This window comes from Stegostoma tigrinum, chromosome 34, assembly GCF_030684315.1.
Source record: "Stegostoma tigrinum isolate sSteTig4 chromosome 34, sSteTig4.hap1, whole genome shotgun sequence".
Taxonomy (NCBI): domain Eukaryota; kingdom Metazoa; phylum Chordata; class Chondrichthyes; order Orectolobiformes; family Stegostomatidae; genus Stegostoma; species Stegostoma tigrinum.
In genome coordinates, this window is record NC_081387.1 from 13,101,547 (window position 1) to 13,128,734 (window position 27,188).

General features: G+C 43.6%; 1 protein-coding gene across 2 annotated transcripts; it reads right to left on the reverse strand.

The window, feature by feature from the left end:
* Positions 1–302: 302 nt before the first annotated feature.
* c34h6orf136 (chromosome 34 C6orf136 homolog) lies at positions 303–24,984 on the reverse strand. Of its 2 annotated transcripts, none has more exons than XM_048520115.2 (7): positions 24,922–24,984; positions 23,750–23,936; positions 19,722–20,606; positions 18,092–18,180; positions 13,882–14,082; positions 10,523–10,592; positions 303–7,953 (listed from the first exon to the last, which is right to left on the reverse strand). In XM_048520115.2, the coding sequence occupies exons 2-7, from the start codon at positions 23,912–23,914 to the stop codon at positions 7,810–7,812; spliced, it is 1,554 nt and encodes a 517-aa protein (XP_048376072.2). In that variant the 5' UTR covers positions 23,915–23,936; positions 24,922–24,984; the 3' UTR covers positions 303–7,809. The 2 variants fall into 2 exon arrangements, with proteins under 2 accessions (XP_048376072.2, XP_059495358.1); XM_059639375.1 differs by having other exon boundaries at positions 23,750–23,997; positions 24,922–24,958.
* Between the last annotated feature and the right edge of the window lie 2,204 nt (positions 24,985–27,188).

Here is a 27,188-nt window from a genome sequence, read left to right on the forward strand (position 1 = left end):
CTAGATTCTCCCCCACTCGCCCTGAACTTGTGCCCTCTTGTAGTTGACATTTCCAATCTGGGAAAAAGCCTCAGACTATCCACTCTATCTATGCCTCTCAAATTTTGTAGGCCTCTTTCAATTACTGATAATCGTTTCACGGTCACCAGTAGATGGAATGGGTTTTATAGTTTAGATTAATGGAATGTAAACACCAGTGGGATTTGAACCAAATGCCAACAGGATTAATCTGGGCCTTTGGATTACTAATCCAGTGACATTACCACAATCTTCACCCAATAATGACGAAAGGAAAGCAGAGATTAAGGCAGAAATTTGGCATTAGTTTTATTTTCTTAAATATTATGTAGAACTATATACACAGTTTATAATTACAGAGAAGGCCACAATCAGATCACAACAGTAACAAAGCATGCATCCGTGCAGAATACAGCTAATTTTTGTCCAGAGCAAGGCTGTGAAGCTTTATTCAGGAGAGGAAACCACGGGCCACTCAACATGTGGAGACACAGACTCTGATTGAACATGTGATAAGGCAGTGTAAGTCCTTCCATTCAGAGCTCCACTCTGCTCACCAGTGCTCTTTCTCAGTCCTTTATTCTCCGCTCTCTTCTTATTACAGAGGTCAAGATTCTGTCTGTCTCTCCTGACCTCCTTTACCTACCTAAGGAGTCGGGAAAGAGCTGGGTCACGACCAGGAACCATGTGGCAGGAGATGAATGTGCGGGCCAGTGAGGCTGCCAATACTGACTCTGATGGAGTATGACAAGGGCCAGGAAGCCCTGACTGGGACTATGGCAGTGGAAAATTGAGCTCTCAAGTTATCTTTTGCTGATCTTAAGTTAAGGCGAATGGCACCATCTATGTACACTTCTCACTGTATTTTTATATCAAACACACGTGACAACAAATCATTCAGATCAAAATCAAATCAAGTATTCCATATTTGCATTCTGATAACTAAGCATGAATTCCAGCATGAGCAGCTCTAAACAGCCTTGGAGCTTAGCAACTTCTATCTTCTCCAAGATAGTTTCCAACAGTGCTTGAAGTAACTAAAAATGCAGGCTTGTCACCAAAACAGATGGGTTTATATTTTACTGCCGAACTCCTCCTCAGAACTGAGTCATTGAAAGGCAAGCCACAGAAAGTCATGCAACCTTTTTCCTTGAAAGAACCTGGACAGCTTAGGCCAGTGCTGTCCTATTTGGTTAAAATTTCTTCTTAAAAATTTACTTTTCCAAACTTTAGTTTCCAGGCTTTGATCTACATGAGCCACAATGCCAAAACCCCACACAGCACAACAGACGTGACATATTGCTGAAGATCAATGACTCTTTTGTTTGGTATCTTAGAAGTCAAGCAGAAGGTTAAGTGCACAGTGTCAATCCAACAAGCTAAAGTCATGACAGGTCACTAACCTGAAACATCAGCTGCTTCCTTCTTTACAGATGCTAGCAGACCTACTTAGCATTTCCAGCATGGTGTTACTGATTTCAGATTATTGCCGAAATCCTTTTTAAAAAGCTATTCTGAATTGGAATTCTGAATGAAAGCAAGTTCTTCAGCACTGATCACTTCAGATTAATTTTACATGATTATTTTAACCAATCTTTATCAAAAAAATTCTAGCTTTTCTGAAACAGCAGGTTCATAAAACATGTTCTTTATATTTTTCAGATAATTTTTGCACTTTCAGTCCTACAACAAACAGGAGAAATCCAGCCCAGATTAGTAAAGCACTGGCCAAAGCCTTCCAGCCTCATTCAAGGGAAAGGCTGCATTACTTTCTGGGGCTTGCCCTTCAATGACTCAGTTCTCAGTAGGAGTCTAGCAGTGAAACAGTAGCCTTTGTTTTGGTGACAAACCTGCATTTTCTTTTGTTACTTCAAGTGCCACTGGAAACTGTCTTGGACGGTATTTTGTCAGCCAGTCTTTGAAATTATCAGGGCAATATCCCTTTTGCCCACTAAAAATGGACCTCAGTGCCACCATTGTGGCAGCCCCTTCGCCATGTAACCCAGTGTTTCAGACAGTCTCGCCACCTCTACTTTGTAGGCAACTGATGCTGGCCTAGTCAGCAAAACCCTCCACAATACAGGGGGGGGTTAGTGGTCTGGTCACCAGTAGCAACACCATTGTGAAATTGCTATGACCTCCTTCCACTTGATGTTCCCAACAGCAAAACACAGCTTTTGAAGGGAGAGGTGATTTCTGGAGGATGCATCCAGTAGGTGGTCAGCAGAGCTGGACAGAAATAGCAATGGGAATGAGTGGCCAAAAATTACCCAATATAGGAAAAACCATAAACTGTTGGGAATACCAGCATCTTCAAGATGAGCTCTGAAGCCATATCATCCAGACTTGGCTTCTGCAGTGTTGTACACCATACTGGATTTCACTACCTAACCAACCACCGCCAGTGTGAAAACATCATCTGTATAACTGACAGCAGCAATTACAAAAAATGCCAGAAGTTCACAGACACAGGTGGCAGGCAATAGTAGTCCTCTGAAAATCACTGCTACATCCAGTCCTGTATCTACTTCATGATGATTAGGCAGTGGAGTTACCTCAACATTGATCCATTTAGTTTCGGCAGAAAGCCAACTTTGGGTACAGCTCAATATGGGAAGCTACTACACCAACATAAATCTGCGAGCATCCTAAGAAAAATCTTTGGCATGATTAAGTGCTAACTCAGGCAGGGGAAAGTGGAGACACAGATGACCAGGATGTTGCTGCACTGACAGAAATGCACTAAGCACAAGGTCCAGGCAACAGCAGAGCTGGAGAGATATAGCAATGGGAATGAGCGACTAAAATTAGCCAATACAGGAAAAACCATAAACTCGATAATACCAGCATCCTGCACAAAACCAAAGTTGGCAGATTCAGAGAAAATAATTGAAAGGGCATGAGCCCATTTACATACATGAGGAAATGCAAAAACAAGCCGAAAGTCTTTGCACGTTCTTGAAAAAAACAAATGCAGTTGGGTGAAAATTAGCCACTGAAGGAGAACTCAATAAACAGTGTCAGATCAAAGGTTTAAAAAAAATTCAAAACAACTATCTTTAATCATTGAAATTAACTGTTTTACTGAAAACCCTGCTGCAAATGCACTACTCTGTCCACTGGGGTTTCAACGGCCTGTTTTAACAATCATGGGTGCAGAGACTCTCCTTGCCGCCGATTTTAAAAGCGGCTGCTCACCAAAAATCTCACAATGTGCGGACAGCACATTTCCCTTTTCCCAATATCAGTGTGAACCTGGAGCCAAACCAAAGTAATCAGCCAAGCAAACTGAATTATTCACAGACAGCGAACCAGTAAGCAATGTGCACTTGGTTGTTCATTTTGATCAATTATTCGTACAGCAACTGATCGTGAGATCAAGATAGAAGCTGATTTCTTGTTAAATTTTACATGTCACAAATAATATTTTTTTCAGATTTAATGAAGCAGTTCAAGTTTAACTATGAACTTCACAGGCCATTAGAAACTCAGTTACACCAAGGGTTTGCTTTTAAAAACACAAGACTAATAGTATAAAGAGACACATCACAAGTTTTTTTTTTCCTTGATTTTAGTCAGGGTGAGACAAACTACACAACCTACGAGGGAGTGTAAAATCATTGACAGTAACTTCTGAATTTCCACATTATTCTGTCCATGTGGCGTCTCCAGAAACAGCTGTCAGTTGAAGTAACAAGGGTAAATGTCCACAGGCTTGCTATCATTACAACTGCAAACTCTACGCCATTATGACTGATACAGGGAGCATGATTCCTCTACCATAAGGCTCTTGATCAATCAAGTTTTAAGCAGTAAAAAGGATTTTTATAACAACAAAGAGTCCCTCAGGTCTGATCAATAGAGGTACCTCACTCTATATCACTGAGATTAAACAGATGGGAGGCAAGGGAAACAAGATTTGCACAGTGATTCCTCAGGATGCACAGGAACTGTGTATTCTGCACAGACCCACAAACTAGCAAACGTTCAATAAACAATAGAGAGCCTATAAAATCCAACAGTTGTGTATCAATCCAACTTAATGACACAATTGGGAGTACTCACTCAGCAAGGAAAGACTAACGACACTGCCTGATGTCTTAATGCTTTTATTCAGCTTCAGGGAACATTGAAAGCCACTTCACATTTGCAATTTTCAATTCCATCTAAACTTGGCAAGGGATTCGAGCTTAAGGGATTCGATTCAGTCTGGTTGAGAGTCAGGGCATGTAACTAGAAGAAAGTAAATTTTTTTTAAAAAAAGGAAAACTATCACCGAAATTAAGTGAAATTCAGTTCAACCGCATCAAAGCGACGGGCATAAACACAAATATTTTGTGACCTTGTAATTCTGAAATATTCTTTTAGATATGCATTCAGCAACCAAGTAAATAGTTGGATGTTTGAGGCAGACATAAATTCTGCCTCACCCTTTCCTAAAAAGGATCCAATTACGGTTAGAATGCAGCTACAGGAACAGAATTGCAAAACATCAGGAGTGTTCAAATGGAAGCCAACACACACCATTCCAGCCAAATTATAAATTAATGAAATGTTCTTTGTTCAAGAATACAGTGCATGAATATACTTTATCCAATTGCTCATAATCAGCCTAATCGCAGTGCGGAAACAGACATCAAGACAAACGCCATGCTCTTTTCCTCACAGAAAGATAGCCCACTAGGATCAACACTGGACAGAATTGCCAACTTAGCAATTAGAATTTCGGTACAGTAAAGTATGTTTGAGGCCAATATCTAAATCAGTTCCTCCAAGATAATTCACACCCTGCGCTCCCTCCAATATATTCTTTCATATATTCAGGTCCGCTCTCAAGAAACATGTACATAAGAAAAAAACAGCCATAAGTGGTCAACAAAACATAATTTATCCATTCATGTCTAGTAGACAAATACTTGAACACAATTAAGGGCAAATCTTGCTGAGCTGTTAGCTAATATCATCTGGATGGAGAAGACGAAGTAAGTTAAGCCTCCACATTTCTGGACTAGTTTGGGGAGTGGGGAAGGGGTTAATTGTCAACCAGAACACACACCCATTCACTGCCAATGGTGTATAGTAGGGCCTCAGCTCTGAAGCCAACAGTTGAAGACAGTGTAAAGTGAATAATCTGTCGGGTAGGTTCAGCTATGATGTCCTTAACATGCCCTCACTGCTATCAAATATTCCCATCTTTATCACCACCCAGTTCAACTCACTGAAAGCCATACAGCCAAGTAGGAGACACCTTCACGAGAAATTTGCAGGATTTCTCTCTGATCCAGCTGCCTGGGTTTGCATCAGGAAAACTACAGAGACTAGCTTCCCAGTCAGTAACACACACTAGGACATCAGGAAAAATTCTTAAACAAATCTGTTAACTACTTAAGTTATATAAGTTTTGTTCCTTGTCAAATTGGCTGGTGTACTTTCATGTAGAAAAGGGAGGAAAATAACTTGCTTGCTCTATTCCAAATAGCAACAATTTTTTTTGCCAAGACATTTACATGTTATTTACTTTCTGGTGCATAGAATCAGTTCAGTTAACATTCTGAAGATAGATTACAGATTCAAATCAAGGCCACACTGTCAGTACAGAATTGACAGGACAGAGTGAAAAGTATCAAGGCCTAAGATGATCATCTGTTTCACACAAACATCAAACTGTTGTGATATTTAAGAAAACAATGGGGGGTTTTTAATTAAACAATTAAACCTCTCCTCTCTGGGTGACAAGGAAGAGGTCCTGAACATTGCTAAGACAGCACGGTTGAATAGCGTTGAAACTCTGGAACATACTGCACCATATACGTAGTGGGCATTTGCTCAATTTTGCCTTATCTTCTAGTAGAAGTTTAAACCCCAAATTTTAAATTAGGTCTACATTAAAAAGGCTCATTTATGCCGTATATTCTTAACTCCACAGCGCTGCACTAAGCAAAACCCATTCCCTTTCAAAGCAGCCCAAGAACAAACAACCACAACAGACAAAATCAAATGGAAGTGCAAGTGTGGCTGAGAAATAGAAGATGCAACATCTACACCCTCAGCACAACTTAAAGTGCTTTAACTGCCCATGGATAATGCTTTAATGTACGGAAAGGTGGCAGCCAATTTGGACACAGCAAAGTCTTTAAAATAATGATAGAGCACAGCCAGATAATTTGTTCAGTGCAATCAGATGAGGGGGGAAATAGAAGCACTCCCTCAGAAATACTTCTCAGTGACACGACAGGACCTACCCAAGTGGACAGATAGACCTTTGTTTAACATTATACCCAAAAGGCCCTTGCACTCTCTAATAACAGTACTCTCTCAATAATGCTCTGGGAGTCTCAGTTCCTGCCTGTCTCTAATGGAATTTGAGGCTATGGCTAAAATCCTAAGTGCAACAAGTGTTGCTCATACAGCTCAAATTTGCACACAATGGGATTCTGCTAACAGTAATGAAATGAATGATCAATTTTTGTTTTACAATTCAGGGAGCTTTTCCAGTCTTTCAGGGTCTTTGACAGCAACCTGAGCCTGAACGAGCAATTTAACCAACATTAATGAAGCAATATTCTCTAAGTTACGCTGCAGTATCAGGCTGAGATTACATGTTCAAAGGCTGGAACCACAATTAAACCAAACTGATCCATTCAGTGACATGAATAAATGAAAAATAACAACAAGGATTGCTGCCCGTTGAGGAATTACTAAGCAATGAACTTGCGTGCTTCTTCTATTCTCAACAGTACTGCTCAATGTGGTCATGTAATTAAAGGGACAGTTACGGAAAATTCCGGAAACACTCGGCAGGTCAAACAGCATCTGTGGGAAGACAAGCTCAGAGAGAAAGCCGATGGAGAATCACAAACAGGCTTCTTGACAGGCAGAGATGTTTATCCCCTTCTACCCCAGGCAATCAAGACTATCCAGGAACAATAGCAGTCTTCCTCCCTGATAAAAGGCCATTGAGCTGAAAGGTCAAGTGCTGTCGCTCTAAGTGCCTCCTGAACCACTGAGTATCTCCGGTATATCTTGCTTGTCAAGATTTCCAGCATCTGCAGTAATTTCCCTTTGCATCGGGTTTATTTTCCAATATGAACCATCATGCAGCAGAGACTGCAGTTGAATTGCAAATGGGAGAAACCAGAATACAGATTCAGTGAGGCAAGTGTTCCGACTACTGCAGCTGGGGCTATGGCAAAAGCAAGAGGAAATACAGCATTCTGCCCTCTACCTTCCTCAAATCCACGTCCCACTCCGCAAGCCCGCCATTGAATCCCATTGATTTTTTCTAAGTGCAAAGTTAGGTGATGGGGGAGCGGGGAGCCTGATGCATTCCGGGAAATCCAACAGCCTGACGAACAGAACAAACCCAACATTTTTGATTTGATCATCTGGACAACTAGAAATATGCTCCCAACACAAACAAAATGCAAACCCACTGATGCCTTACTCTAGTAGAGTTCACAATCATTTGGATGGAAATTAAAAAACACAATGTACCATGGTCATACTATTTTACACATGGCTCACCTGACAGTATGTACTCTCCAGGCAGCCTAATGCTGCACAGATCTGCATTCTCTCCACCACTTTATGTACAGTGCAAAATCAGTTCAAAGGGGGCGAAACACAGGGGTGCAAGTGGGTGGGGTTTCCAAATGCATCAAGACATGCGACGACCGAAGGAACCTGGATATGTGCAAGGCGCAGCAACTGCCAGCAAGCGAGCGAGCAAGCTTGGCATGTGTGTTCCTGACAGCGCAAAACCCTCTCCCCATCCCTCCCTCTTTGGCGCTCTCAGCAGTGCTTCTCCCCCACTTTGCCAGCAGACTGAGCAAGCAGCAGATTCAACGCCGGGCGGTGTTCTTCCAATCCAAGGGCAACCAGTGCTCCAACAAGCAGTGTCTTCACTTTGGTAAGTGGGGGTTGGGTTGGCATCATCTGTGGGCATAGAAAAAGCAGGGAGAGAAATCAACGAAAATAGGTCACACCAGTATCACGGTTAGAAAACTGTTTCATAGAATCCATACAGTCTGGAAGCAGGCCACTCAGCCCCATCCCTGTAACCCTGCATTTTGCACGGCTAACCCACCTAGTCTGCACATCCCTGGGCACTATGGAGGTGATTAAGCATGGCCAATCCAACCAACCTGCACATCTTTGGTCAGAGAGGAAATTCATGCAGACCACGAGAAGAAATGTGCGAACTCCACACAGACAGACAGACAGTTACCTTGAGGCTGGAATCAAACCCAGATCCCTGGAGCTGTGAGGCAGCCACCTTGCTGCACCAAAGAAGGATCTAAATACTTCTTCAGTTTTATGAACACTTCTGCCTCGACCCGAACCTACCGACAGCAAGTTCGAAATTGTTACCACTTTCCAGGTTAAAAATGCTTCTCCAGACCTCCTCTAAACCTGACACCCCTTACCTTAGTCTATGTCCTCTGGTCCCTTCTATCAAGGGGAAATGTTTCCTCCTATCCAGACTCTATAGTCCTCAATTTTATACACCCCTATCACTTGCCCTCCTCAAATCTCCTCTGCTCTAAGGTAAACAACTCTTGTCTAAGTTCTCTGAAAATTGAAGTGCTTCAGCACAAGCAACATCCTAGAAAGTCTCCTCTGTGCCCTCTCCTGTGCTATCACCTCCCTCCTATAATGTGATAAGTTGAGAAATGAATGTAATTACCAATTCATTCATTTGATAAAAACTATTACTACTACTGATAACTGGAAAGGCAGTGGAAGCGGTCTGAACATTTTTCAGGCAGAGACGGTTTGATTCTTGATAAGCAAGAGTGTGAAATGTAATCACACTCTGACACCAATCCTACGATCAAGCCAACTGCACATGTTCGCCACCATTTTTCTTCCCCCAAGACTGTGCATGCACAGGCACAACATAAAGCCAAATTTTAAAAATTTAGAAGAATTCCTTTGTTTAACTTTTTTATATTCATCAACTTATGGCTTTAGCAAAAATTTGTTTTTACATTTTATTTTATTATTTTTCATCTTTAGGTGTTTTTGGTTTTATTGCTTTTTTAAAAAATTATATTTGAATGACTTCACTCCAGTGTGCAAATAACTATTGTTAGGAAATATGGAAACAAATGTCTTGCCCTTTTATCACTGAGAATAAGCCATAAGCAGCTATGAAATGAATAACTGGATAAATTACTTTGCAGTTGAATAGCATCTCTGCACCTACACTAGAACTTGCAATTTCTCAGCACAACAGATATCTGGGAGTGCTGCACTCAAGTGTCAGCTTAGGACAGTTGCAAAGTTCCAACATGTGAAGTGGGAGGAGGAATAGGGCAGACAGTCGCTGGAACTTGCTCTTCCAATTAATATCATGGCTGAGCTAATGCTCCCTCATGTGATTACATTTCACACTCTTGCTTATCAAGAATCAAACCATTTCTACCTGAAAAATGTTCAGACCGTTTCCACTGCCTTTTCAGGAAAATGAGTTCCCAGGACCTGCAACCCTCCAATGACTTCTGATTGGAACTCTAACCCATATCTTTCTACCCAGGGAGAGAGTGTGACCAACTGAGCCAAGCCTGACAGGCAGTGTGACAACCACTTGTACTGGCTGCCAATAGAAGCTGCTGGTGCAATAATGGAAATTGCAAATCCCCAACTGTTTTACTCCAGCTTGTCCGCTGTGGAACCGCTGAAAAGAAAGTGTGGAAGAAGTCAGACAGAATAGCATTCACCCACAGATTAAAATAGGAGGCTGCTCTCACTACTGCCCTCAAGGGTCAACAGGAATCAATAATAAATGCTGATCTAAGACAGCTCACGTCTCGTGAATTGCAAAAAATGGACAACTGACTTTTGAGGGTGCAGGATGTCATGGCTATGTGGATACTGCAAACAGATGAGGGATGGCCGACTTAAGGGAGCAGGCATGGAGAAACGGAGTAGTTTCAATGGATGACCTCCTGTTCTCTAAAGGTTTGGGGCAATGCCCATCGTTTGAACATTGCCTTGCTACTGGGTACGATGAATTGTACTTGGTTGCTACTATATGACATTCAACATGACAACCACATACAAAATCAGATTTCGTACTGAAGCTTTGCAAAGATCCCTTCAGCCGCAAAAAACAAGAAAAGGAATCTGAAATAATCTTAGCCCCTCTCCATTGTAGTGCGCTCACAAATTTAAGTGTTAGGTTTCGGGAGGTAGAGGGGAAGACAAGTGGTCATTTTTTCTTAAATCCAAAAAACCACCCTAAACAGCTATTCAGCCCAAATTGTCTGCGTTGAATCAACAATGGCACATTGCTCTATTTTCACCCCTCTCATCTAACCTCAATAACTATTTACCTTCTATTGCTTTTTCTTTCATATGCTTTTACACAGATTCCCTTCAAATGTATCTATACTATATGTCTCATCCACACTATGTTGAGAGTAGTCCCACATTTTTAACCACTCTGGGTAAAAAGACCTGCACCAAATTCCCAGTTTCGTATGATCATCTTTTTGCTGACCTTGTCAATCTTGTGTCGGTGAATAAGTCCATCAGGTCCCAAATAGAATGTGGAATATGCATCGTAGGTTCTGCAGCATTGGGAAGGAAAGAAGAGCAATACGCATATTAAGTTTGAAGCAAATCATGGAATGTGCTGCATAGCTTCAACAGCTAAGAGGAATCAGTTCCCTTATTTTCAAAAAAATCTTTATCCTTTCAATGGGGTGTGAGCATCACTGGTAAGGCCAACATTTTTTGCCTGTATGTTTTTTGTAAAATTATGTTCATAAAATTTGTAAAACTATTATTAAACATTGAATATTACAGAGTTTGCCATAAATTCAATATGTCTCAGATTCAGCAGACTAGATATTTATAGGGTGCATTCCGTGTCAGGTATGCTGCCTAAGAGTAAAAACAATTCAAATTAAGTTAGAGCAAGTACAAAACAATTCCTCAACACACCATGGTACACTAATGTACTTGAAAATGTTTTTAATTTGCTTGATTTAAAAAGGTAGATTCTTTGTAAAGTAGACAGACAAAGGTGCTCTATGTTCTCCAGCCCCTCAATACAGTGGTTGAAATGTCTGTCTTCGACATGGGCTGCTATACCGTTATTCAAAGTTTTAGCAAGACCCACAACAAGTCCTGGACCTTGGAACATGCAAGCCTACAACACTTGGAGGACATTTGTTTGCACTGAAAGTTCACCACATTTCAAAGAGTGTCTTTCACCATCGCAGCTGTCATTTAACTCAGTTTGTGTCAATGGAAACAGGCCATACAGCAGGACGCTGTGTCACAGAGCTGCTTGGGATGAACCGTGACAACTGCATCTCTCTCCAAACTTTCTTTACAAGGGTAGATTCCATACACACAGCTGTCTCATATAGGTTGTGTGGAAACAGTTAAACTCTGTGCATAGAAGAAAGATGAAAAGAAGGGATCTTCTCACCACCAGCCAACTGTTGCTCATTTCTAAGTTCTGGAGCGGAGAGATGCCGTTAAGTGACTTTAGATAAGATAAAGCATGGTTAAACTGCTAGAACCGATCCCGAGAGATTGGATAAACTGTCACTTCAAAACACATGGGATAGCTAGTGTGGATTTGTTAAGGGAAGACCGTGCCTTACACATTTGATTGAATTCTTTGAGGAAGTGACAAGTAAGATTGAGGAGGGTATTGCAGTGGATGTTGTCTATATGGGTTTTGGTAAGGCATTTGACAAGGTCCCACATGGCAGACTAGTTAAAAACAAAGCCCACGGGATACAGGGCGATGTGCAGAATTGGTTCAAAGTTGGTTTAGTAACAGGAAACAAAAAGGGGTAATGGTCGATGGCTGCCCTTACAATCGTAAAGCGGTTTCAAGTGGTGTTCTGTAGGGCTTGGTGTTGGGACCCCTGCTGTTTGTTTTACACATGAAGGATTTTGACTTGACTGCAAGGGGCACAATTGGGAAATCTGCCGACAACACACAAATTGGCTGCACGGTGCATAGCTGTAATCTCCAAAATGATATAGATGAGTGGTGGAGGAAACTGGCAGATGGAGCTCAACTCTGGTAAGTGTGAAGCAAGGGATTTAAGGAATACACAATAAAGTGGGAATATGTGAGAGGGATTGATGGACTAAGAGATCTTGATGTGCAAGTACATCTTTAAAGACAGCCGTACAGGTAGCTAAGGTTGTAAAGGAGGCATACCCTCATTAGCAGAGTTATAGAATACAAAAGTAGAGATACAATGATGAAACTATCAGACACCGGCGAGGCTTCATCTGGAGCATATTGTGCACATCTGGTCACCACATTACAGGAAGGATTTAATTGCTCTGGAGATGGTGCAGAAAAGATTTACTAGAATTTTGCCAGGGCTGAAGAACTGTAGCTGTGAGGACAGATGGAGGGGCTGGGGTTGTCCTCCTTGGAATATAGAATGCCGAGGGGTAGAGACAGACACGAGGAGAAAACTTTTTACCCAGCTGTTGCTGGGCGTCTGGTATTTGCTGCCCAAGTTGGAAAGGCACCTGGGTGTCTTTGAGTCAGATAGACAAGATGGGTCAAATGGCCACCTTTGTGCTGTATCATTTCTATGGTTTTTATCTCTTCTATCCACAAATTCTTAAGAACATTACACACTGACCATTGTCTGATGGACACACGATCAAAGGTGTTTTAGTAAATGACACTCTTCGCAATGGATAAATGGTACAGTCAAATATGGCCAGACCTATCCTTTGTTACACCAGGAACTTGGCTGAAACTTACAAGTTTGGGAATCAATACTATATGGAAACAGAGGGTGAGTGATGTACTCAGCCATTAACACAAGTGATAATGGATGCTGTATTAAAATTCTCATGGCTCAAATTACGTTAATTCACAGCTCACAAACTGGTCATTTGGTCCAAAAAACAGCTAGTGCACTACAGCAGCCTCTGCCCAATTTTATCAACAGATTCTTGTGTTTTTGGCTCCCCAATTTACTTAACTAGCCTCTTCATATGTGCAACCCTGATTATTCCAACTATAAGTCATGGTAGTAATTTCCACACACACACACACACACACATCACAACAAACAGACACTGATCTTGAATTCGACAGCAAACATCTTAACAATCGTATTATCTTCTTAGATCCTAGTTTTGCCTCGTCTCCTAAGTGAAGATATCCTGAAGATATCCTCAACAACTCTACTAAAATTTGAATCATTGCATGTTTTTAAAAACGGCCACTAACAGATCACTGCCAGTTAGTCCAGTTTGCCCTGACTCTACTTAAGGATCCTGGGATCATCTCAAACGATGACCAAATGCTCTAGCATAAAACAAATAACTGCAGATGCTGGAGATAGAATCGGTTCTTCAGGCGACTGTTTATGCAAATTCCACACCTTCTCCCTGCATCTATGAGGGTTTCTGGTTTTCTCCCACAGTCTAAAGACGTGGGGTGAGGCGGACTGGTCATGCTAAATTGCCCATCGTGTTCAGGGATGTGTAGATTAGGTGTGTTAGCCATGGGAAATGCAGGGTTACCGGGTGTGGTGAGATGCTCTTCGGAGGGTCAGTGGAACTTGTTAGGCCAAAGTGCCCATTTCCATAGGGATTCTATGGTCTGAAACAAAAAATGTTGAAGAAACTGAGTGGATCCAACAGCATTTGCAGACATAAAACAATTAATATTGAGTCCAGTGGCTCTCTGTTTTCTCTTCAGATCTGACAGACATGCCAAGTTTCTCGGGCAATTTCTGTTTTTGTTGGTTCCGGATTTTCTTGTGACAGGTCTAAAATTCTTTAAAATGCTACAGCCAAAGGACACACTGCAACCAACTCCCCCAGTGAGTATTAGGCAGCTGTAGCCCATAATCTTACCTATAGAGTTCAGTCTTGTCTTTCTTGTAAAATTTCAGTATCAAAACATGGAGCGGGAGTCCTGTAATTCTCCAGCGTACTTGGATGGTCCAGTCCTCAGGATGCTGTGTCATTTTCATTACCTCCATGTGAACATCTGCACAGTAATTCCATGCAAGAAATCGAAGCAACATCACAACTGCCTGATAGGTGGTACGACCCCTTGGAGATAAGCAACAAAGCAGTGTAAATACGAGCAAATTATAAGCTTGGGGGAAATTGGTTATTCTGCCTCTCAAGCTTGCTCAGTTATTCAACACAATAATCTCCTTTGACTCTGCTGTCTCACCCACGTCCCATAACTCTTGATCCCCTCAGGAGGTTATACCAGGCTTGAAAATAACAAGTGATTTCACTACACACATGCCTCTGGGATAGAGAAGACCAAAGATTAAACAGAGTGAAAAACCTTCTCTTGCCCACTGTGAATGGCCAACCCCTTATCCTGACACTATGCTCCCTGGTCTTTGCTTTTACTGGTGTAGAAGCTATATAGAGGGTGGCAATGAACATCTTTCTTTTCCTTCTCCAAAGGAAAGGGATAATGCCAAACTCTGATCCCAACAGCCCATTGAGCAAAGCTACTTTTTGAGAGAGAACAATTTAAAAAAATGGTGGGTAATGACTAATTATGTAGAAGAACTTTGTGACATCAAAATACAAAGAGTTTATATGAGCCATTCGGTCTCAGAGAAAGCAGTGGAAACAAAGCCAGCTAAGTCATTTTAATATTCTGGTGGTGGATTATAGTCTCTTTTGAAGAACTAGACTTGGATTAATAAATCCAAGACCACAGTAGACAAGTTAGAATTTATTTGGGCTTCTCCTTTGTGGTGCCTACATTAGTTCTGTTGTGGTCTACCTTTTCTAAAGAGAATAAAAACGAAGACAGCAGGCAATCAGCAGATGTAATGAAAACACTAGAGGTGGGATAAGTTCCATAGTGTGCACATTACTTCCCTTGGTACTTATCCTTGGTCATTCTGAAGACCTCACACAAGGGACAAGTTGACTCAAATGGATGGAGATAAATGTGTCACAAAACAGGCCTGGCAATAGAAAGCAGCGTGTTTACTTAAACTACACAGTCCCCTTCTTGAATTGCTGCCATCTATCACGGCTGTGTAATTATCTTGTAAAGACGGTTGATCTGTCCTTTGCAGAATGACGACAGCATCTTACAATACACTCCCAGAGGTAGTGTAACTGCTCACGTTGGTTCAATACAATCACAAAAAGTAAAATAATTCAAAGAATTCCAGGTCAGTCCTTTGAAACTTAAAAGGGTGTGAAGCCGCCAAGGCCTCTAATGTTGAACAGGAAGCCACAAGGCCATAAGTCACACAACACCAGGTTACAGTCCAACAGGTTTATGTGAAATCAAAAGCTCTCAGAAAGCTGCTCCTTTGTCATGTGAAGTGCACCTGAAGCAACAGGGACATTGCAGGGAATTCCAGTATAAGAAACATAATTGCTTTAAACTGTGATCCTATAATTAGAATTACAACGCATCCTTTAGGCATCACCCTTCAGAGGACGCTGTCGGTGCAATTTCACATGAACAGTTTCAAGCATTCAACCATGTCTGCAGCTGCAAAAGACTACCACTAGATGGAGATAAGCTACAACTACCCAATGGAGAGGTCAGGCTTTTCAGGCGCTGATATTAATGACCCATCACCTAGATAACTGAACATGCAACAGCAGGTCAATGATTTCAGCTTTAATGTTTGAAAAATACAAGAACCACAGCTAAGTACTTATGGCAGTAACCTCAGTGACCATAGTTGCAGCCTTGAAACAAACAGACTGGAGGGAGGAGATAGTAGGAACTGCAGATGCTGGAGAATCTGAGATAACAAGGTGTAGAGCTGGATGAACACAGCAGGACAAGCAGCAGACGAGCAGAAAGGCTGATGTTTCAGTCTAGGCCTGAAACGTTAACTTTCCTGCTCCCCTGATGCTGCTTGGCCTGTTGTGTTCATCCAGCTCCACACCTTGTTATCTTAGGCTAGAATGACGCCACTTCCTGATGTAACAAGGTGTACAGCTGGATGAACACAGGTCAAGCAACATCAGACGAACAGGAAACCTGATGTTTCATGTCTGGACCCTTCTTCAGAAATGGGGGAAGAGGAAGGGGATTCCGAAATAAATAAGGAGAGAGGGGGTGGCGGATAGAAGATGGATAAAGGAGAAGATAGGGGGAAGAGGAGACAGACAGGTCAAAGAGGTGGGGCTGGAGCCAGTAAAGATGAGTGTAGGTGGGGAGTTAGAGAGGGGATAGGTCTGTCCAGGGAGGATGGACAGATCAAGGAGGCAGGATGAGGCTAGTCAGTAGGAGATGGGAGTAGGCTTGAGGTAGGAGGAAGGGATAGGTGGGAGGACAGGTTAGGGAAGCGGGTATGAGTTGGGCTGGTTTTGGGATGCGAACAGGGGAGGGGAGATTTTTGAAGCTCGTGAAGTCCGCATTGAATCCATTGGGCTGCAGGGTTCCCAAATGAAATATGAGGTGCTGTTTCTGCAACCTTCAGGTGGCATCGTTGTGGCATTGCAGGAGGCCCAGTTGTTTGGTGTGAACCGAGACTAGGTGTTCCACAAAGCAGCCCCCAAGCCTCCGCATGGTTTCCCTGATGTAGAGGCGGCCACAATGGGAACAGCAGATACAAGATACCACATGAGCAGGTGTGCAAGTGAACATCTGTTTGATGTGGAAGGTCTTCTTAGGGCCTGGGATGGAGGTGAGGGGGGAGGTGTAGCACATCCTGCTGGTGGGGAGTGTGGAGTGGACAAGGGAGTCACGGAGAGAGTGGTCCCTCTGAAAGGCAGTTAAGGGCATGGAGGGCAAAATGTCTTGGGTGGTGGGGTCAGATTGCAGATAGTGGAAGTGTCGGAGGATGATGTATTGAATCCAGAGGTTGGTGGCTGGTACGTGAGGATGAGGGGGATTCTGATTTGGTTATTGTGTGGGGAGGGGGTGTGAGGGACGAGTTGCAGGAAATGCAGGTATTGTAGGATGCGTGGAACAATCCCTCTACCAAAGCTACGCCGGCCCTATCCCCCAGTTCTTCCTCCATTACATCGACGACAGTATCAGCGCTGCCTCGTGCTCCCACGAGGAGCGCAAACAGTTCATCCACTTCACTAACACCTTCCACCCCAACCTTAATTTCACCTGGACAATCTCCAATACCTCTCTCCTTTCTGGACTTCTGTTTCCATCTCTGGCAACCACATGGAAACAGATATCCATTTCAAGCCTACCGACTCCCACAGCTACCTAGAGTACACCTCCTCTCAGCCACCTTCCTGCAAAAAAAAAGGCCGTCCCCTATTCCCAATTCCTTCACTTCTGCCACATTTGGTCCCGAGATGAGGCATTCCACTCCTGGACATCACAGATATCCTTGTTTTTCAAGGACTGCAACTTCTCCTCCACAGCGGTCGAAAACACCCTCGACCGTGTCTTTCCTGCATCTTATACCTCACAGCCCCTCCCCGCAATAATAACCAAAACAACAATGCCACCCGAAGGTTGAAGGAACAGCACCTCATATTTTGCTTGGGAACCCTGCAGCCCAATGGTATCAATGTGAACTTCACAAGCTTCAAAAATCTCCCCTCCCCTGTTCACATCCCAAAACCAGCCCAGCTCATACCTGCATCCCTAACCTGTCCTCCCACCTATCCCCTCCACCCACCTCAAACTCCACCCCCATCTCCTACCTACTAGCCTCATCCCGCCTCCTGGACTAACCTACCCCCTCCCTAACTCCCCATCAACACTCACCTTTACTGGCTCCAACCCCAACTCCTTGACCTGTCTGTCTCCTCTCCACCTATCTCCTCCTTTGACGCTATTTATTTCAGAGTCCCCTTTCCCCCTTTCTGAAGAAGGGTCTAGACCCGAAACGTCAAGTTTCCTGCTCCTGATGCTGCTTGGCCTGCTGTGTTCATCCAGTTCTGCACCTTGTTGTCTCAGATTCTCCAGCATCTGCAGTTCCTACTATCTCTAACTACTTTCTGATCTGTTGCCCACCCTTAGTTATCCATCCCATTTAATAACTTTTTAAAAGTACTTTCACAGGCAGCTAAAAGGCAATAGGACATGAAGGATCAATAGTTTTTGATAATACCCACTTTACGTATCTTTCAACAAGCAGGTACACACCTTGTTTTGATCCTTGGAAACTGGCTGATGAATTCTACATTTGGAGAGTACATCCCATAATCGTGCGGCTTCAAAAAGAAATTTGGCAACTAGAAATGTAAGAATATTTTGGTTACAAGCTGTTCATGCTGGCTTATCAATAAGTAAAGCTTCATTTTAATATGCGAGTTGTCAGCAACAATTGGGAGGAAGACTTCAGAAAGCTATTGTACATGGCTACAGCTATGAACACTGACAGTTGACACAAATTTAAAGGAAACTGTGATAACACAATGTCTATTGAAAGTAACAAACAGGAAATACACCCATATGAACAGGAAGCACATGACCATGAACTTAAATAATAATTAGTAATTCAAAATACCAGGCTAACATTCTGGTGATGAGTTTGAACCACACCACCTCAGATGGTGAACTCTGAATTCAGTAACGGCAACCATATCAGCACACAGTCAATAAGGAGGTCAGACACCATCCGAGGAGCAGATGTTGAGAGTCTGGACTCTTCCACTGGCACTTGTTGGAGGGGTGGAGGGGGAACCTGCTGGCTGTGTAGGCAGGTACTAAAAGGAGATATGGCTGTCTTAGTGGGCTTGTTTCAGGATGTGGTCGAAGAGCTTCAGGGCGGAGGAGATATCCAGGGATTGCAGCAGGAAAGAGACTCTCAGCTCTCTTTGGACGGAGGAAAACTTCCCGGTGCATCCTTGGAAGAGGCTTCGCACTATGGATTTTATTGACAGCAGATAGAAAGGACTGCAGATGCTGTGTCAGACCTGATATGCTCCTCCAGCTCCACAAACCATATTAGTGCAGTTGGGAGGGGAGGGCGAAAGGGAGTGTTCTTGCTATGCTGTTTCTTATGTGCTTACAGTTAACGGTGCCTCTTTTGTCCCTGTGTTCATTAATTCATTTTTCAATCAGGATTCACAGGCACCCTCCATTACCTTGTCCAAGTAGTCAACACCTCTTTGACAGCACAAGATTATGAATTTCTCATAGCTGATTCTGATTTTAGTCAGTTATCCATGATGCAGAGTGGAGAGAAAAGACTGCCTTCACCCTTCTACACCAGCACAATGATCCTAATATCAAGACCACAGTACAAACAACTGGTGGACATGAAGTGTAGATTTGGATGGACGCAGCAGCCAAGCAGCACAGAGGAGCAGGAAAGCTGACAGTTTGGGCCCGAAACGTCAGCCTTCCTGATCCTCTGATGCTGCTTGGCCTGCTGTGTTCACCCAGCTCTGCGCCTTGTTATCTCAGATCCTCTAGCATCTGCAGTTCCTACTATCTCTGAAACTGATGGACATGCCCTCTGCTGCTTAGGCATTAAGCTACCAAATCACTCCCTACACTGTTCCACTTATTTCCCCTCCCATTTGAGAGGATCCTTAAAATCTTCCTCACGTATCTAAGCTTTTATTAATTTGCCTTATGTCTCTAGCACCTCAGGATTGAATTTTAACAGAAAGCTCTACTGAAGTACCTAGGGATATTTATTCTACATCAAAGGCACTATATAAAGGTACTTTGAAGACAAAGTAGGTAGCATAGTTACCAATTGACCTAATTAGCTTAACTCTTTCATATATTCAGACAACTAAATTAAAATAAGTAGCGGTCTTACCTCCACCCTCAGCTTTTCATAAAGGACAGCTAAATGTTCCTCCATACTGGGTTCCTTCTTGTGAGAACTCACACTTGCAAGGTTACCAGTGCCACTGAAAGCAGCCAATGCCCCAAGTCGTTGTGCAGAAGCTGTCAGGTGCTCAAAAGCCAAGTGGTATGACATCGGGCAGTAGTCACTGTCAAACAGTGACCTGACAGAGTCCGAGTGCCCTTCGTGCACATCCCAAAGGTTCGCTGTCATCTCAGAAGGTACATCTGGGTGGCAAAGTCGTACACTTGCAAGGGGCATTCCAGTTCCCTCAGGCTTCCCTGTCAGTGATTCTGGAACACTCTCATCCACCAATTCTTTCACCACTGCCCTACTGTCTGAATTAGAGGAGACATGCTGCTCCACTGCAATATCATCTGCGTTGCACCCATCAACGGTCGTGATTGAATCCAAGATGCCTTCGAGCTGGGCCAGTAGAAGTGCACCTGCTTGCTCAGCAGGCAGGCTTTCCACCCTGGAGGCCACCAGCTGCTGCAAATGCACCGACCTGGAGCTGGGCACCTCCAGCAGGGCAGTCTGCTCCTTACCCCGGCCACTCACAACCAGCTGCATGCTAACTTCCTCGTCCAGGATACAGATGAGGGATTGCAGGCGTACGTCACTTGGGAATGACTTTCCACTGCAGGCACTGTGCAAGAGACCATACATGGGTACCTGGGCCCGTTCCAAATCCGGAAAATGGGTTGGCCCAAAGTTAAGGCTATGGGCACCCGCCGTACGCACCGCGACCACTGGCTGTCTCTTGGTCCGGGACTGAATGTGCGCAGCAGCGTGTGTGGCCCACACTGAACTGCTAATCCGCCGGGTAGACCTGCCATTGCACACCTCGAGCTTCTGAGTAGTAAGAGAGAAAAACACAAAGGCTTAGTCACAACAATAACATGTTGCAAGTAATTTCTGACAACTGACATCAACACAGAGCAATGCTCGTCCTCGTGTTGCAGAAAAAAAACAAGGTTTAGAAGGATACAATCCAATAATACAAAGACAGGACTTCACACACCGAGGTCCGGACACCGATGTGTGTGCGCGCGCGTGCGTATATACTGCCTGACAAGGTGCTCCATTTGAGTATTAACAGTTGTAAAGCCCCTTCAAACCTTAGCTACACAACTAACTGATCTTTGAAGACCAATACCTGCTCCAAGAAAAAGCCAGTGAAATGGCAGGTTTTTAAAAATTTCTCAAGTTTAAAGCTCCAACCGTCCTGTTGCCCTCAGTTTCCTTACAATAGCCATAAAAACCAAACTGGGATCATGGCAATTTTCAAACCTTAAAATGGATCATAGCGGGAGGTAGTTTGGAAGCACCTACGATTTTTATCCAACCATGTTCTGTGCCAGCACATTTTACATACTGACATGGAAAGTACAAGACATCACCTTTCTGAGATAAAGGACAGGAAGATTAGAAACTGGATCAGAAGCAGCTTTTTGAGCATCTAAGAAAACTGGCTAATATCAGTTGAATGGTGGTGGGTGAGGGTAGTGAGCAGATGAAGATTAGATATATCACATTGATCAGCTACCAAGATCATGTGGTCGTTGCAGTCTTTTCACATCAGCAACTTGTGATTATAAATTGGTGACCTACTCAAAACAGAGATTTCATTAAGTGGCATTTGTCTGTTCACAACTGCAGTTGGGCATTTTGAATTGATTGACCCAAGGCCATCAGGAACAGGCAATGACAGCCTGTGGATTTGCCGACTGGAGCTGCAATTTGTCTTGAAATTTAACTCAGTCACAAGTACCGAAAGGCATTTCTAAAATAAAGGAACAATTTACTGGCTGACATAAAAAAAGACCATGTATGCTGTCTAATTGTCAGAAAAATGTGTCACGAGTTTACTAGTCACTTTTTCTTGTCATTTCTTGCCTGATTTAATCTTCACATGAACCTAGCCTCATGAGCCTATTTGGCTTCCGGGCAATAAAGCATTGCCTTATCAACGTTTAAAAAAAATCTGCTTGGTTGACAAACAACTCCTCTATCCAGTTAGTAATAAATCCAATTAAGAATTTGAGAGACTTCTCTATCAGCTTGTATTCTCTGCAATTTAGAAGTGGGGCTCTTTCTGCAACAAGTACAATTCTTGAGAAGCTTAACAATGCTAGACATTGTGAACATACATCACATGGGTGAAAAGTCTAACACTGGGCAAAGTTTCATGATAAGAGATGACAATTAGGTGCTGAGACAAGGAGAAATTTTTCCACTCCCAAGAGTTGAGTGTCTCAGAAATTCTCCACCCCAGAGAACTGTGCAAGTTCAGTTGTGGATTATGTCAAGCCAGAGATTAATAAACTACATTGAACACTGAGAATTAAGGGATATAGTGGAATAGCACAGTTGAGTTAATCAGCCACAATCATACTTAAAGTGGTTTGGGCTCAAATTTCTCTACAACCTACTCCTACATTATTTTGGGGACATAGTGCACTAGTAATAATGTTACTGGATGAATAATCTAGAGGTTAAAACAGAAAATGCTTGAGAAACTCAGCAGGTCTGGCAGAGTTGTGGAGAAACAAACAGCAAACATTCTGAATAACTGTAGTAATTCTCCCCACTGCTTGAGCAATGTGTGCAAACAGCACTTGCAATGAATGTTAGATAACTTGCTTTAAAAAGGTTCAGTAATACTTCATGCAATCCTGGATTTTCAAAACAATCCTTATCCAGTCCCAAAACAGAAAAATAAAAAGATACGGTCTTTGTAAGACAGCCAATACTGCTGACCTAAGCAGCAATGCCTACATCTCATAACTGGCTATTAAAAATACGAGATGTTTCACGGACTATTAAGGATGGACAATACCAGAAATGCTCGTATCCCCTGAACAAATAAACAGAGTGTAAGATACAGGAACAGCTAGTGGCCACCAGGACCTCAAGCCTGTTTCAGTCATGAAATGGACTTAATCCCACTTCTGTACATGTCTGTCTGCATTCCCACTGCATCATAACCCTTGACCTCTTGTAAACCTCAGCCAACATAGGAAAGTTGAAATTCAGGATAACCCCAAACTTTGCACGTGTGGATTACGCCTGACTTGTGTTTAGTCTGATTTGAGATGTTACTCAACCAAAATCAAAAACTTCTAATATGAAACAATTCACCTTATAATATCCTGCAATAATTGCTGGCACTCAAAGCTTTCTTCTTCACCACTGTTGCCACACTTTGCAATGTTTCATAAAAATGATCAATATAATTTGCCTTTCAAACAAAACTCACTTGATCGCAACCCATTCTTTGCCATAGTTACAATGATGTGAACTATCTTCCCACCAGTCTGCCTTGTCCTTGTTATTAAAAGCTTGCCTTTCCTAACGTCTATATCATATCTTTCTTCCCCACCCCTTTCAACATTGATGACGTACTGCACTGGTGGGCTCACCATTTCACTTAGTTTGCCCAGTTCAGAGAAATCCCTTGAGTTCTTTGAAATATGATATTCTAATGAAAGTAGTCTGAGAATAGGAATGGCGAATACATCATATCCCTGACAAACTGTTCCTCAGAACATCCTAAAGCACTGAGATAAGAAATAACATTTTTGAAAAATTAGGACAAATCTTGCCCAAGTCGTGACTTTATTGAACAGTGGAACAAATCTGAGAAGAGAAATGAATTAGGGGCAGGAGCAAGTCATGTGTGTTTATGACACCAGCAGACTTTTAGTTGGGTTTTTTCACACTGATGCCATGGGACCTCTTACTCCCATTTGAGTGTGCAGACGCAATCCTTGTTCAACAACATCCAAAAGACAGCACTTCCAACAGTGGTGCACTCTTCAGGTTCTGGCACAGAGAAGTGTCAATTTAGACTTCATGCCCAAGAGCAGGAATGGGACTGGAGATCACCAGTTTCTAACTCAAAGGATGAAGGAAGTCACTCTGCTGACAGGTAACACAACTAATGGACCACAGTATGGCATGCAGTTACAAACCTCAGAATTTTACTAGCTTACCTGTTTATGGCAGAGAGGCAAGGTACTCCATCTCCAAGTCAAATAGTAGTAGCAATCATCGCCCTGTGTCCTTGGAAGATTCCCACAGCAGAGTTGGCGCTGCCTGAGTCCAAATGATGCCAGGCCTCTGGCTGCACTCTGCCTGCAGCTCACAGCAGCTGCCATGCTGGCATACGGCCCAACGCCACTGTGATGTACAAAATCCTGTTACTCCAACTCTCCCAAAGTACCTCACTTTCTTCAGACAGCTAGCAAACAAAAATAAAATCCCACAAGATTCTACTATACACCCAAATAAACAGACACATCAGAAACCTCTTTACTTCTTTCACTACCAACGCACATAACTTATTAAAAACCTCATCAATACACCAGCTTCCTTAAGCTATTTAGCCCCCTGGCTCTCACAACCTATTGTAGTGTTTGGGTAGCTCCAACTCCAGTTCTATCGCACCTCCTAGGATAAGCCTGCCACAATTTGAAAGCTCAATAGGCAAACCCACAGTTCTACCAGTCCTCCCAGGAGCAACAGACTCAGATTGACCACTCCTCCCAGGAGTACCAGGCCCAGTTCTAAAGCAATCACCAATAATCCTGTCCAGAGTTCCAGCAATGCTCCCAAAGGTCGCAATAGCAACTCTATGAACAACTCCATAGTAAACACCCTGCCCACTTAACGCCACCCTGAATATACCAGACACAAGTGCCCCACCTCAGCTCTATCACAGTCCTCATAACTCCCCTTCTATGACAGCTGCAGTAGCCTCCACTCCAGCCACCCCACCTCAGGTCAGCTGCACTCCAGCCCCAATAACCCCGCCCCAGCCACGCCCCGGCCCCAATAACCCCGCCCCAGCCCCAATAACCCCGCCCCAGCCACGCCCCGGCCCCAATAACCCCGCCCCAGCCACGCCCCGGCCCCAATAACCCCGCCCCAGCCCCAATAACCCCGCCCCAGCTCCACCACCACCACCAAACCCTCGCTCTCGACGATTTAAGGTCCAGGGGCCAGCGACAAGCCGATGTCGGCCCCAGAAAACAGCAACTCTGAACTGGAACTCAAGCCTGTGTATCAGCGCGCAGCTTCCTACAGCACCATGCACCCTCTCCTATTCCAGCGCACCCCCACCTTCCCTCACCAGCCGCGGTCTAAACGGGTTGAGAGCGCCCACCTCACTCCAATGTCCTTGGATACCGGGAGCCCACGGCCCCGCGCATGCGCCGCCACCCCAGCCGCAGACGCTTCCAGAAGCTGCGGCGCGGCGCAAGCACCGGACGTGCCTTCCGATTGGCCGCCGTGCGGAAAGCCAGGCGAGCGCCCATTGGCCCCCGTCGCTGAGCGTATTGTGATGTGTGGCTTGGGTAATGCTAAACGTGTGCACCGCCACCCCAGCCCGGCATTCTGGGAGTTGTAGTCTCACTTGCTTGAAGGTTGCTGCTGCTTCTGATACGGGGTCAACAAAAGGTCTGGAGAGGAGAGGTAAAGGATCTGAAACTGAAATTGCTGGAGAAACTCAGAAGACTTGGCCTTTCTTGTGGGGTGAGACAGAATATTGTTCACCTTCCCAGTCTGGTGCCCATATAGATATTTATAAAATAGTGAAAGGCATGAATAGGGTGAATAGCCAAGGTCTTTCCCCAGGGTAAGGGAGTCCAAAACCAGAAGGCATAGGTATAGGGTGAGAGGGGAAAGATTTAAAAGGTTTGGAGGGAAAGGATTTGCAGCGTTTGAGCCTGGGGATTGGTCTCCAACCTCCTTTTTCCTTCTCCTTCTGGCTTTATTTGATCAATAACGTGGTGGAAAAAATGATAAATCCCACCCCCCCCCCCAACATCACTATTACTATCGTTGAACTCAGGACCATCACAAAGCACGCAGAAAGGAAACCAGAAACTTCAAAACTTACAACGCTTGGAAAGAGGGTGCGGGGTGGCCACGGTTTTAGTACAACTAGCAAAAGGTCCCTTGAGAGTGAGAGATGGGAGGATCTTTCATGCTCAGATTCCTAGAGTATGTACAGCATGGAAACAGACCCTTTGGTTTAACACGTCCTTACTGACCAGATAGCCTAAATTAATCAAGTCCCATTTACCAACAGTTGGCCCATATTCCTCTAAACCTTTCTTATTCATATACCCATTCAGATGCTTTTTAAATGTTGTATTTGTACCCATCTCCACCACCTCCTCTGGCAGCTCATTCCATAAGTGAACATCTCTCTTTGTGAAAAATTTGCTCCTTTTAGTTTTTTTTTGTATCTTTCCCTTCCCACCTTAAACCTATGCCCTCTGGTTTTAGTCTCCCCTACCCTGGGAAAAAGACCTTGGCTATTCATCCTATCCATGCCCTTCATAACTTTATAAACTTTATAAAATTTCCCCTCAGCCTCTGACGCTCGAGAGAAAATAGCCCCAGATTGTTCAGTCTGCCCTCAAGCTCCAACTCTACAACCCACGCAACATCCTTGTAAATCTTTTCTGAACTCTTTCAAGTTACACAACGTCTTTCCGAAAGCAGAGAGACCAGACTGAACACAGTATTCCAGAAGCGGCATCACCAGTGTCATGTACAACCACAACACGACCTCCCAACTCCTATGCACAATGCAATGACCAATAAAGGCAAGAGCACCAAACGCCTTTTCACCACCCTGTCTACCTGCAACTCCACTCGTTTGTTGTAATCTGCAGCCGGAAAAAAAGCAGAATTAGTTGTAACTTTCAAAAGGAAATTAGCTGACGACTTGAAGGGAAGCCCACTGCTGGTCTGTGGAACGAGCGGAGTAGTGCGTGTAATTGGAGAATTGTGACAAAGCAGCAGTACGAGCACAACAAGACTTTGATGTCCACCGTCACCTTGTTCAGCTGATTTTTGAAGTGTCTCGTGCTGCATTTCTGACTTCATTTCAGTCTCTATCTCTCCTGGCCCTTGTCGCCAGTTGTGCGGGTGAAAAGACAAGTCAAAAGACTTGCATTGACATGGTGCTTTTCATACTTTCTGAACATCCAAATGTGTAATATAGCCAATCAAGAATTTTTGAAGTGCAGTTTCTGATTTGGTGCAGGAAACAAGGTCGCCAGAGGCAATGGCCTAGTGGTATTATTGCTGGACTGTAAATCCAGAGACCCAGATAATGACCCGGGGACCCAAGTTGAGTCCTGCCATGGCAGATGGTGGAATTTGAATTCAGTAAAAAAAACCTGATGACCGTGAGTCCATTGTTGATTGTTGGAAAAACCAATTTGGTTCACCAATGTACTTCTGGGAAGGAAACTGTCATCCTTAGCTAGTCTGGCCTACATGTGACTCCAGACCCACAGCAATGTGGTTAACTCTGAACTGCCCTCTGGGCTACTAGGGATGGATAATCAATGCTGCCTGGTCAGCAATGCCCTCAACCCATAAATGAATTTTTAAAAAATAAAAACAGAAAGACTA